Here is a 12,511-nt window from a genome sequence, read left to right on the forward strand (position 1 = left end):
GCACCGCGCTCTGTGGCGGGCTACACATTAGAGCGGGTTGTTCGTTGGTTCTGCTGTCGTTGCTGTTCTCAGCCTGCATAATTGGCTGAAAGTATACTTAAAACAAAGAGCCATTGTTAGGCTGCGGCGCCGAGCCAAGATTTGCATCACGCACTTGCCTTGTTTGTAGGCTGTCAATATCAGGCTCCAACCTGAGCACTGACTGAGATAATAGTTATAAATAAGCTTTAAAGGAAATTACTTTGCAGCGTTTGGCTTCGACGCTTTATGTTCATGTTCGAATGGAAATGTGCTTTAATCTGTGTCACAGCTGTAAGGCTAAACTTCTTTTGATTGACGCTGCTAACGAAGCTCATCATCGCTAGGCTAAATGTAACGTCGTCATTTACCTTTCTTTCTTTCTTTCTTTCTTTCTTTCTTTCTTTCAGAAAGATTGTCGGGCAGTCAACTTCATCCATCCCTCTGCTGTCAGGCTCTACAGGATGAATCGCGCCTTTAACAGGAAAAGGGGTGAGAGTTCAGATAAGGACATTCTCTGCTCTGCTTCACACGACTTTACAAACTTGGAATTTCTTGATCTGATCTGAACTGGTTGGAATTCCAGCAGTCTTACGGATTACAACATGGCCTAACGACACGTTAAAAAAACACAACAACAAAAAAAAACGCATATGATGGATTGTTTCGTTCATTACGCCCAACCTTATTGGCTGTGGAATACCTACATCTCACCATTATGGTGTTTCCTGCATTCATCAGCATCTAAGCATCTGATTAGCTGTTAGACTGATTGATTTGAATCATTGATCAGTTGTCTGGCTTAACTTGAATGATCTGGCCTTTATTGGCTTCATTGTTAAAACTACATGCTCGGCTCATTGAGCCTTACAATGGATTTAAATGAAGAAAGTCACATGAATAAACTATTGAACAGTACTAAAAAAAAACCCCAAAAAACGGACTCTGCTCAGAGAATTCAAGGCCTGCTCAGCTGCCTTGAAATCTGTAATTTGGCTGAAGTTCTGTTTGTCTCAGTTAGACTTTGACGTTGGTATTTTCATATTGTGCGTCATAGCCGAATTGTAATTTCATCTCGGAGATCTGAAATTTAACTCATTAAGTCTGAAAGCTGTGGACAAAGAGAAACTTTTCAAGCAATATAATCACATTTCTAGAAGTTTCTCACTGTAGTTGGTTCTCTTAGGGGTGCCACTGTTGTAGCAAAACTTGGATTCAAATCTCTCTCCCCAAAAAATGATTTCTTTTTCTTTCCTTTTTCTTTTGAAAAGCAAAACAGGCATTTTCCCATCCACACAACAACAGCAACATCAAAACGTTATAACTTAAGAGTCCTCTCCTTCCTTCCAACGAGTCGACTTTGTTGAAACTTAACTTCATTTACTGAGGGAGAAACTGACTAGAGACTGTTAACAGATTTAATCACAGCGTTGCCTGTTACATTCAACGGAAGTCACCACTTCCTGTATCCCCATGACAGCGACTTTTCCAAGCTTCTCCTGCATGACTTTTTTTTTTTTTTTTCCATTTTCCGACTCCTCACTCACACAGTCAGTCCACTTGAGGCCTCCGTTGGGTGTGTGGTCTGAAATCTCTTTTTGACTGTCCATAGAGAGCCAGGTTCATGCAAAAAAAAAGAAAAAGCTCCTTCTTGGCTAATGTTTTATTAATGACAGTGACAGTGTTTTGCCCCTGGCCCTGCTGTGGTCGCAGCTCATGGTTTTGGCGGGGTTTATCTCAGCTTGCAGGCATACCAGTAGGTGGCTTTGAATATTTCATAGCTCACTGTTGGCATTTTTTGCTCGTTGGCAGAGATAACAGTGTAAGTCCAAAAGCTCTCTCTCTCTCTCTCTCTCTCTCTCCACCATGCGTTGTTTTAAAAAGCAGATCATTCGAGTCGTTCCCCGAATGTTGCGGTACAGGTTGATGCAATTTATTTTACTCTGTGGGGAGACGGGGATCTTTTTAGGAATCTTAAAGGAACAGTTTCAGCAAAAAGGGCATGAATTGTGAACTGCTGCAGGATCTAATAAGCAGAAAAGATGCATAAATGTCTTCTTTGTTTAAAGGTAAAATTGTTATTTAATAATAACGATAAATTAAACAAGAAACAAAAAAAAATGATAAACATCAGGTCTCCAGACTGTCAGTCAGTCTAATAAATATACACTTACTCATCTAATGTATACGACCTATTAGTCAGAAAATTGGTTTGATTACCACTGAAACCTAAACTTATTGTACATCTCATAAATTTTCAAAATCCAATTTATTAGGTGTGAAACGCATTTATAAACTCTTATTATCCTGATGGGAATTAGTCTAGCTCTCAGAAAAGCGACTGAACTTGAAAAAAAAACAAAAACTTTTAACAGCTTTTTAACATCCGTAGGGTTGGTAATGACACGAGACGAACACACTCCCCCCTGCACAAAATGAGTGTGGCATATTACCATGAAGTGAATCAAATCTATCTTTAAATTTGCTCTATTTGTGACGTTGATGTTAATTAGGATTGCTCAACTGGAAAACTAGATACTGAGAGCACCAAACTTAGCGTGCATATTAAAAAACGAGGTATGGAATCCCTTGCCCTGAGCCGCAGAGAAGAGGGGAGAAAAATCTAATCAGAGCGCAGTCAAAATTTGCCATTTTCTTGCTTCATCGTGCTGTTGCGTGTGGACCTCATCCATGGTTAGCAGCGATTCAACAATGGATGAAAGCCTTCACAGACACAGCACCACACATAATATCCAGCATTAGAGCAGAGCAGATTACAGAAGAGAACAGAAGAGAACAGTGAAGTCCAGGAGATTTGCAGTGGGTGCTGCTGTTTCTAACGTACAAAACTCTGATTGTCGACACTTCACAGTACCTAAAGTTTTAAATGAACGTTGAAATAAAATAAAACGTTTTCGATCCGATCAGTGTCTAAAAAGAGTCGCCCTAAACCAACTTCAGTCCCGAAAGTTGTGCGACTGCAGAATATAAAAAGTCGTGCACCGTTAACGTGAGAAGTTCATGTGAGTAGTCAAGCCCTTTTTTTTTTTGAGAGAGTGCCCAATGTCACATGTCCTCGGCGATCCTCTGCTTATTTCTGACTCCGTTTTTTTAAAAGCTTGACCGTGTGCAATGATGTCACCTGCGATTAGGGGTATTTTTCTTTGACAATTGATGAAGGTCATCTCTTTGGCACGATCTTTTTCTTCCCGATCCTGCAGAGAGGAGGGAAAGCCTTACAGTGCTGTAACCTTTTTCTGTGCGGGCGCAGCAGGGGGGGCCGGGGATGCTAAGGCTCGGGTTTAAAATAGAACACACGTCCCATGCGACTGCAGATTGCAAAGACGCAATCCTACATGTAGCCCTTCGTCCTTCATCACGATAGTGTATACGTTCTGATAAAGTTACGATGCTGATATTTAAATGATTTTTGCAGAAATGTGGTTTTTTTGGGGGGGTTTTTTGGGGTTTTTTTGCACCTAGCATTCCTGGAAGTCCCTGAAAGCAGCTCATGAGTTATCTCGTTTCTTCTTACCGATGTTATCCTGTTACCGATATTGATCGGTAATTAAATCAGATGTGTTTTTCGGGTTATCTTAACAGCGACTTGGAATGCAGCATCGATATCACAACAGGCATCATAAAAAAAAAGTCATGACGAAGGCATTTCTGCCCAGCGCAGAAACAAAGACTAATTCAATTTCATTCATAATTTCAATACCGTATCGGATGTGAGATGTTTCAAGCGCGATATCGTATCCTGGGATTAGTCGTTGTCACTTCTCATGACACCCGCTATAACAACATAATGCCAGTGTTACATCAGTTTGGATTCAGATGGTTCAAGTGCGTTAACTTTCTATCCCTTAGCTGCCCTCCAGTTTTCAGGCCCTTTTTTTGTTTCACTACTCTGGCAGTTTCCAGGCACTTTAATGCAGTTGAGCAGAACTGCCAGCCTGTCTCTCTGTTCTACGTTATTAATCGCAGTGCACTAGGAAGATGAACCCTCCGCTAATGTGAACGGCAGTGACAGCTGTCATGCCAGCTTTTGGGGGACGGGATTATACGAGCATTTTTGTGATGAGGGTGTCAATAAACAGCGGCAGAAAAACTGTCTGCCCTCTGTTGCCCGATCGCTCTTTGTGTCAACCGAGCACTTCTTCATTTTGCAGTGAGGTGAGCTTGCTTTTTTTTTTTCTTAACAGAGCTTCTCTGGCTCTGAGGGTGCACATTCTCTCTCTCTCTCCCTCTCTCTCTCTCTCTCTCTCTCTCTCTCTCACTTGCTCCCTCTCTCATACTTAAGCTGTGTCCTGCTGACTCAGGGCGAAAAACCTGTCAGCGCGTTGACCATGGAGACACCTCCAGCTCATTCATCAACGTTCAATTTCACCCCTCCACCATGGCCGAGGAGAAGACAGAAATACACCAGAGTCATTCATCAACATTCAAACTGGCAATGGTGTAAAACAATAAAACATAATTTATTTATCCAGGGTCTGAGATGCACATTCATTTTTGTTCAATAAAAAAAGTGCATCTGTTGTGAGAGTTGCAGGGTCAGTTACAAATGAAAAAGCAACAAAAAAACCAAATTGAACTTTGTGTGTTCAGGGTCAAAGTTGCTAAGAGTGTGACTTTTCTTAAATTTTACAACCTCACCTGATGTTAGAAGTTAGCATAAGAGTGTGAAAAATGCAGTGAATGTGGTTCCACTGTGGTCCCACTTGGATGCAAAAAGACTACCGCATGCTTGTTATTCTTTTCTTTTTTTTTTTTCCACTTGATATTTTCAGGGTGGCTTTAAATGTAGTCCTCAAAAATTCATCAAGGTCACTTAACAATATTACGCTGCTCTGTTTACCGCTGGAGGCCCGGGGTGCCTATTGATTGCTCTAACTCAATTTTTTCTCTTTCCAGACAAACCAAACATTCATGCGACTGAAGCACTTGTGAACCATTACCTCGTGTATAATGCAAAGGTAAAACTGATATCTGATTCTTCATGCCCTGCGCTGCGGCTCCGTGGTAATTCTTGCCGTGGCAGACCTGGTTTTAAACAATTTCGTTAAAATAAGTAGTAAGAAGACGGGTCGTTGTCAAGGTAAATATGCGTTGTCACCGTTTCATGAGAAAAGTGAAGAGAAACTGTATTTGGGAGGGAACTCTGTATGTCTAGATGTGCGTACAATACACATTTATGTATCAGAACGGAGACAATATAATGAGAATAATTATGGAGCCGTCACTCACAGATCAAACTCAGCTATTGGGGAACATTCTTATGACAATAGATATGTTCTTATAAAATTACGATGTTTGAGGGATTTTGCAAAAGTGGGAATTTGCTGGACCCACCATTCTCAGGACTCTCTGAGAGATTTGCAACGTTCTTGCAAAATACACCTCTATTCAAACTTTCCAGCTCCTTTAGCCAGGAAATAAGCGTCAGGCCCACCAGTGTACACTTATATTATGTCACTTTACATTATCCAAAAAAATTCCCATATTACCCGATTATTGCCTCAACTGAACGTCTTTTAAATCGGCCTGTAAAACACGTCTGGCCCTGTCTTTGCTTCCACAAAAGCCAAACTCCAAAAACTCCCTACTTAACACCGCAAGCTCAATTCTCACACCCTCTGGTTCAGAATCACTGCCAGATCTTACAATATGATGAGTGAACATGCCAGAAATCCATCATCTGCTTGTCCCTGCAGTGAATGCCGTACATGCTGAGATGGGGGTGATTGAGGGTTTGGGTTGGGGTGGGGAGGGGGGGGGTGGTAATTTAGAAGAGATACGGTGCCATTCCTGCGAGTGCCTAGCATGATGGATGGTGGGATGATGTTAGAAGCTCACCTTAGAGCAGTCGGTGCGCACTGGTCTCTTTCAAATCATTCAGTGCATTCATCATCGTCCGCTCAGCGATAGTTAACGTCAGAAAAATACCTGGCCGGCAGCTTGCTCTTAAAGAGTCAGAGCTGGCGATTGAAATTTATATTCGTCATTCACGCAAAGTTATTTCATTTCATTTTATTTTATCTTATTTGCTTTGTTTATGTTATGCGTCACCTTTGAGGTCAGCAGTTTCCTTCCCCTTCTGTAAGGTTCAGTTTAAACTCATCTGGGTGGCTTCATGGTAAAATCTCGCCATAGACTTTAATGAATGTTAAGAAGACCTAAGGGTTTGAACTTGCAAGTCTAAAGCAGTTCATTCCCCAGAGTAACCATTAGCAGACCTGCACAGAGCAGCTAGACTTGATAAGGAGACAGTGTTAGATAATCTTACCCTGTTGTTGGTCAAGCTACTCAGTAAACTGTGTACAAACCGTAATAAAATTACTGGTTCAGAATAGTTGGGCTGTGTTGTCAAACTCAAAGCTTGATTGCTTTAATCAGAATTGCTCCTGGGAATTTGCTTGAGATATTCACAGTACATTCTCGTTGCAAAACCTGATTTTGTTTTCCTCCTGAATCCCGCTTAGTTCCTAGGAATCACAGAAGTGGACCAGCCAAAAGGCACAGACGTCGTTCGGGTTGCAGTCCGAAAGCTGAAGGTACGCCTCGTCCAACAGGAAGCATTGTCGAGAATATTTATGGGCTATAAACGTATGCTTAGCTACAGTTACTTCATTTTAGCAAGCTCTTTTTATTGACTGGAAACAGTACCAAAACATATTAATTAAGGGCACATCTACTAGAAATTTTAATAGACTACCTTCACTTTCCAGTTTCATTTAATGAGAAGTCCAGTTCCAATTTCATTTAATGGGAGGTCCAGTTCTAGTTTTGTGAAGTTGCCAGAACATAACTTATTGCCTTGCACTGACGTAGTTTTAGTTAGGACTAAAGAATGGCTTTGAGGTTTGTGGATTTGGCCTGGACCAGTGTTCTGTTTATCCATATAATTTACCCCCATAAAAGAAACAGAAAACGCTGTCAGAGATCCTTATTGTTTAAAATTGAGTTTCCTACACTCAAACTTAACGACCGCAACTTTATTTTATTTATTTATTTTTTTTACTTCCTCTGCTCTCAACACACTTCCAAGTAATACATTAACTCGGACGGGGGTTTGGCAAAACGTCCCTCTCTCTGATTCACTTACATGCGGACGCCTCACGATTCTCTCTACTCGCTCCTTAATGTTGTTTTTCTGATTAAAAAGAAAGGGAGAGATGACAGTGACAAAGTCTTACAGGTGAAGTCTGTACTTTCGAGACTAAAACATATCATTCCGCCTCACTTAGCTTAGCGTGTAATGGTATTCTATTATTTTATCACATTCAGCACTATTTACATCAACTCAAGGGTGAAATGTGTGTTTCCTTGGTGACAGTCCAGAGGAATATGCCTCTGAGGTTTTTTTATTTGTATTTATTTATTTATTTATTTTTTCATTGCAGCGCCATTCACTGGTCAGGCTTTCACTAGTTTGACATTTAAGTCGTTTGGTTTCGTATTCCTCCCTTGTGGTCTTCAAAGATTGTTTCAAATAAAAATGCCGCTCTGATCCTTTTCTTTTCAGTTCCAGAGGCATATAAAGAAATCGGAGGGCCAGAAAATTCCTAAAGTGGAGTTACAAATCTCCATTTATGGCATCAAGATCTTAGATCCGAAAACAAAAGTGAGTGTTGCATGGTTCTCAATTACTCATTTTTCTGCAGTTCATGTTAATGAAATGTTAATCGTCTGCGTCAAATTAGCTTCTTTCTGCAGCTTTGAAACTCCTGTGATAAGAGTTAGAATTTCCTCTAGAATTTTCTTTCCTTAAAGTGTGTTGAAAGCACAGAAGTGATTGCAGCTGAGCTGGAAAAAGTACCAGGACCTTTCTCACGTAGTGCAGAATATACTTCTTGGCGTTCTTATGAATACAACATGTGCTATCCACATTGAAAAGATACTGAATGTTTGGGTCCAGTCAAGTTAATATTTCCACCGTGTCTCATGCAATTGTTTCAGGAAATGCAGCACAACTGCCAACTCCACAGAATGTCTTTCTGCGCCGACGACAAGACAGACAAACGGATATTCACCTTCATCTGCACAGATCCCGAATCCAAGAAACACATATGCTACGTGTTTGACAGCGAAAAATGTGTAAGTCGCAGATGGAAGCGTGACTATGGTAGCAGGTGGACCAAGCTCATTGAAAAAAAAAAAAAAAAAAAGCCCAGGGCTCCGGCATCACCCATCCGCAATTACAATAAATGACTTTATTGATTCCAGGCAGAGGAAATTACCTTGGCCATCGGACAGGCCTTTGACTTGGCGTACAAGAAGTTTTTGGAGTCTGGTGGAAAGGATGTCGAGACAAGAAAACAAATTGGAAACTTGCAGAAAAGAGTAAGATTTTCTCAATGTGTCTCATGCAACAGAAAAAGACAAACAAACAAAAAAACCTTGCAATAGTGATGTTCTGAAAGTTGTCGTTTGTACAGGACTTGTGTTATGCGCGGTGAGAGAGTTATAGTAATTCATACCAAGACATGTTTCTTTTTTTCTTTTGATGTTTGATGCAGGTTAAATGCACTCGGCCGGAAAGAAAAGGAGTTGTTTTAAAGACACGTGCACTGTATTATAATGCCTGTATGCAAGATATTCAAATTCGGTGTGAGTGTATCTTTTATATTTTGGTTCGTTTCAGATTCAAGATTTGGAGATGGAAAATTCAAAGTTGAAAAAGCAGCTTCAGAACCTGGAGGATCAACTGATGAATGCCCAAGTTTCGCCGGTGAGTTAGATAATCTGAATTTTAAGACGGATAATATCATCTTTGGGAACATATTCTTATCCTATTTTTTTTTTTTTATACTTTTTCCTCTATCAAAGCCTTTCTCACTTCAATAAACACTACAATAAACACTTCAATAAACACGCTCTCTTTATTTCCCAGTCTACCTCTTCTCTCTCTCTCTCTCTCTCTCTCTCTCTCACTCTCTGTCACACACTCACACACACACACACACACACACACACACACACTCACACACACACTCACACACACACACACACCTTTTTCTCTTTTTCCTAGTCTAACCTCCCTCTTTTTCTCTTTGCTTTCCTCTCAGCTTCTTCATTTAAACACATCTAACGAGACCTACATGTTGCAGAGACCCTCTGCTCTGTTCTGGTGTGGTGACTTCAGCTCGCTTTCCTGCTTAGAGATCTCCTCTGTCACTCTCACTCCTGTCAGCTCGCCCGATTCCAGCCAATCGGCAGGCCTTCTTACTCCTCCTCCCTCTAAACCCATCCAATCAAAGCCATCCAACGGCTACAGTGTACCACGACCTCGTGTAAACACCGCCTCTGTTCCCACTGACGCTGTTTGACTGACAGTGTATCAGTACAGTACAGTTTATCAGTCCAAAACATTATTTAGTGTGTTCTCTTGCTTTTATTTGATTGATTGGATAAATTATGTGAACGTCTGACTGTCTGATCCTCTTCATTTGCAGAGAGTGGCAAGGATGAGAAATAACTTTCGTAATTAAGGACTGACTCATATGACAGTTCATGATGATTAGTATGCTTTGATATGGAATTCATTGCATGATATGCCAACCAAGCTCAAGTGTTTATCACGTTTTTCGCTTTTTGTGTTAATGTTTATCGCTGTTTCCATGTGCAACACACATGGTCAATTTAGCTTGTGGACAGCAATTCAATAAACTTGTCAATCCCACCGAAAAAACTACAAAGATAAACACTTATTCGTGGTGACTCAAAGCAGTCAATCTGTAACCGGTGGACCATTGGATTGACTACGGGACACTTGAGTTGCCTCAGTAATTCCTTATCTATTCTTGACTCATTCATCACTGCCATAGCGCCTGAATGTAACTGGCCCAATGCAGTGCAGGTCGCAAAGGCTGTTTAAAGATAGGTTAGATGATCCTAGGCCATACACGTGCACAAACAGGTCTATATTTATCCAGCTGTGAAAATCACCATCGGTCTCACAGAATGACCCGCGACTCAATTGCTTGTTTGCGGTCCATCTCTTTAAGGCTGGGAGCATCCCTGCAAGAGCGCCCTCTACTGACATATTCGACATGGTTCCCTTCTCCTCTGCATCTCCCCTCGCGACAGTACCATCCAGCAACGGCACATCTCCCGACGCCAAAAAACCCAAAGAAAAAGGTGGGTTCGCTGTGGCCTGGTAAAGCTGCGGTCTTGGAACGCTTTCGGAATATTCCAGGAATGTCACGAAAAAAAACCCCAAAAGCCCCAGAAATGTTTTCCTAACCCTAACTCCACGGCGACACGTGCTGTATCTATGCATGTGGAGTACAACATTCTGCCAGTCCTTTCAAACCAATTGAAAACATAATTAAACAGTTCCATGTTCAAATGCTAAAATACTGCGAGTGACCCCGTGGGCGATGACACGTTTTAGCTTCTATATCGGCATGCAGAGGTTTTTTTTTTTTCTTGTTAATGATTACTGAACAGGGCCCTGTCTTGCCCCTCCCCTGCAGGCAGAGATCTTTTCGGGGCCGAGCCGTTTGATCCCTTTATTAGCGGACCTGCAGACCTTCCTTCAGACATTCAGGCTAAACTCGACGAGATGCAGGTTAGTTCACGAAGACACGGTTTTCTTGGAGGCTTGAATGGTTTGGTTAATAATTAATAATCTCGATTGATCTCAGTATCAACGATAACATCCATAACTAACATCAATGAACATCTTATTACAAAAACGAATGTAATATTTCACAACTGTATGTGTGCTGTATAATACGCGATAGTTGTAAAACGCTGTATGGTAACCATAATGTCATACTGAGTCTAATCTGTTACTGGAACCTCTGATATTGCATGTCAGGTCATAAGTAGTAGTAATGCTGTCAGGCAGAAAACATTCTGTAAGTACTGGCAGCTCTTGTACAGGTTCTAATTGTTCAAGCGAATGTTTATTAAAAATGTACTTTCACAGCATAAAGAGTCAAATCCCTCTGTGCCACACGAGAGCGTGGTGCCTGTGCAGTTTGAACATTGTGACATATTTGGAATAGTCGCTGAATATTTGTTATTCAAATGTCGGCCAGAGGGAATTGTTTTCCTGCTGAGTTCATTATGAATTGACTTCATTTGTGTGTTAAACCAAGGACATGATTGAGTGTGGTTATTAACAGATCAAAGCAGCAGCGATATGAGGCAATAGCAAATGGCAAACAGGCGTGTGTGCTAATGTACCACATTACATATTTTGGGAAACATCACGAAAGCTCTTCTTGATCTTTAAAGGTAGTTTTTGAGGGTTAAATTTGTTTTTTCAAAACCCAAGTTACCTGCAGAGTCTCTACAGGCCAGAGTGGATGTGCGTATAATTCTCTACTGAGCAAAATTTACATGTAATTTTGCATTGTATGTGCTGATATTTGTCTCTCTCTCCTCACCTCCATGCTTCTCACAGAGGCAAAGATGGTTTGTAAAATCTTTCATATTTTTTTGACCCCCCACCCCCCCCCACCTTCACCTCTTATTTTAATGGTGTCATTCTAACCTGAGAACTGTCAGACGTCTTAACCTTTTAATGCACAACATTTTACAGGAAGGCTTGATTTAAAAAAAAAAAACGAGTGCTTTTACCGCAGAAATATTTGAGGAGGCTACATTTCCGAGCAGCAGATACTGTAGGTTTGCTCATGTGCTTTCTGTGGTGGAGTTTGACTTTATACTTTATCTGTGTTGGCCAGCCTCGCCCTGTGTTTGCATGCTGCATACCCGCTAGCAATGTTATTTTATTACTCCTAAAATACATTCAAAATATGTATTCAGTATAAATATTAAGCAAGGGAACGCTGCAATCCCCTGAGTGAACGACCCAAATTTCACAGAATTTACAGTAAGCTGTGAACACCCAGTGCTTTGTTTGAGCGTTCCCCTTCTTGATGAAGTTTCGTCCCTTTAGCAAGTCGTTTTGTTTATCTGTTGATGTATTTGTTCGTTTTGATTGGATTTGATTGAGTAATTGTTTTGGGGGGGTTTTTTTGACAGGAGGGGTTCAAAATGGGACTGACTTTGGAGGGCACTGTTTTTTCCCGCGATCCACTGGACAGTCGCTGTTGATGTCAACCTTTTTTTTTTTTTTTTTTTTGTAAATAGGATGATTGTTCTAAAGGAGTGTATTCGGAATGTTTGGTGTAGATTTGTATAACCATTTGCATTTTGCAATGACGGTAACTATCAATGCCACAACTACAAGCTGTACAGGTAATTTATATTTTTTTACAAAAAGAAATCAACTGAGAGAGATTTGTCTGTACTGATATTTGTACTTCAGAGATGGTTATTGTCATACCGTCTCCCAAACTTCAAACATTTCCACTAACTGCCTCCTCACGTACAGCAAATTCATCTGTGTTAAATTAACGGTGAGTGTTTGTGTGTTAATTTATCAGGGGTGAATTTGCTGTGAGTTTTTAAAATGTCTTACCATGATTCACAACTTTCACTAAATGCAACAAATTTCTCTGCTATTTTTTCA

At 40.7% G+C, this 12,511-nt stretch overlaps 1 protein-coding gene across 3 annotated transcripts; it reads left to right on the top strand.

Annotated features, from left to right (window-relative positions):
* The first annotated feature begins 482 nt into the window (after positions 1–482).
* Positions 483–12,093, top strand: gulp1b (GULP PTB domain containing engulfment adaptor 1b). Of its 3 annotated transcripts, XM_030782488.1 has the most exons (11): positions 483–510; positions 4,936–4,997; positions 6,504–6,575; positions 7,547–7,645; positions 7,981–8,118; positions 8,248–8,364; positions 8,666–8,752; positions 10,029–10,161; positions 10,500–10,594; positions 11,438–11,448; positions 12,022–12,043. In XM_030782488.1, the coding sequence occupies exons 1-11, from the start codon at positions 483–485 to the stop codon at positions 12,041–12,043; spliced, it is 864 nt and encodes a 287-aa protein (XP_030638348.1). The 3 variants fall into 3 exon arrangements, with proteins under 3 accessions (XP_030638348.1, XP_030638347.1, XP_030638349.1); XM_030782487.1 differs by lacking the exon at positions 11,438–11,448 and having other exon boundaries at positions 12,022–12,093; XM_030782489.1 differs by lacking the exons at positions 6,504–6,575; positions 7,547–7,645; positions 7,981–8,118; positions 11,438–11,448 and having other exon boundaries at positions 12,022–12,093.
* The last annotated feature ends 418 nt before the right edge of the window (positions 12,094–12,511 follow it).

This window comes from Chanos chanos, chromosome 8 (genome assembly GCF_902362185.1).
Source record: "Chanos chanos chromosome 8, fChaCha1.1, whole genome shotgun sequence".
In the NCBI taxonomy this organism is placed as follows: domain Eukaryota; kingdom Metazoa; phylum Chordata; class Actinopteri; order Gonorynchiformes; family Chanidae; genus Chanos; species Chanos chanos.